This window comes from Pygoscelis adeliae, unplaced genomic scaffold (genome assembly GCF_000699105.1).
Source record: "Pygoscelis adeliae isolate BGI_AS28 unplaced genomic scaffold, ASM69910v1 Scaffold114, whole genome shotgun sequence".
NCBI classification, from domain to species: domain Eukaryota; kingdom Metazoa; phylum Chordata; class Aves; order Sphenisciformes; family Spheniscidae; genus Pygoscelis; species Pygoscelis adeliae.
The window spans coordinates 3907849-3908465 of record NW_008824587.1 but is presented as its reverse complement, the minus strand read 5'-3'; the positions used below and the strand labels follow the sequence as shown (position 1 = coordinate 3908465).

Here is a 617-nt window from a genome sequence, read left to right as displayed (position 1 = left end):
CATGGGATCCCGGTGCCCGTGACACCCCAGACGCCCTGGAGCATGGATGAAAACCTCATGCACATCAGGTGAGAGGCCAGGCGGGCAGGGAGCTCCCGTGGGGTGAGGACCCAGAGCCTGGGGCCCCGATCCCCCCATCCTGCATGGTCAGGACAGCCCTTCCCATCTCCAGAGTCCAAGGCTGCTCCTCCATGTGCTGGCCAAGGGTGACCCCAAAACCTCCAGCATCCCTTTCTGCCCAGTTGTCCATGTCTCACGTGGCAGCATCCATCTCCTGGGCTCTCCCAAGCCCGGCGCTGCTTGCAGGGTTGCTGCTAAAAGCCCCTGGAGATCCATAACACGTATTTATGCCCATCCTCATGGGGTGGTGGGAGTGGGGGGGTCATCCCGGCAGGTTTTGGGGTTGCAGGTTGCAGGTGCTGCAGTGACTTGTCTCTCCTTCCCTGCCTGCTGCAGCTACGAAGCTGGGATCCTGGAGAACCCCAAGGTAATTGATCACGGCCGCCCGGCCGGCGTGGCAGCCACAGGGCTGAGGGCGTCTCGTGTATTTGCAGCCTAATTGGAAATTTCACGGCAGGCCGTGTGTGGCAGGGGGGGCCCCACGCCCACACCGGAAC

At 62.6% G+C, this 617-nt stretch overlaps 1 protein-coding gene across 1 annotated transcript in view; it reads left to right on the top strand.

Annotated features, from left to right (window-relative positions):
• ASS1 (argininosuccinate synthase 1) overlaps positions 1–617 on the top strand; it is a 41387-nt gene that overhangs the window by 7492 nt on the left and 33278 nt on the right. The window contains exons 5-6 of the mRNA XM_009322184.1: positions 1–68; positions 457–542. Coding sequence (XP_009320459.1) covers positions 1–68; positions 457–542 — 154 coding nt within the window. The remainder of the gene's footprint in view (positions 69–456; positions 543–617) is intronic.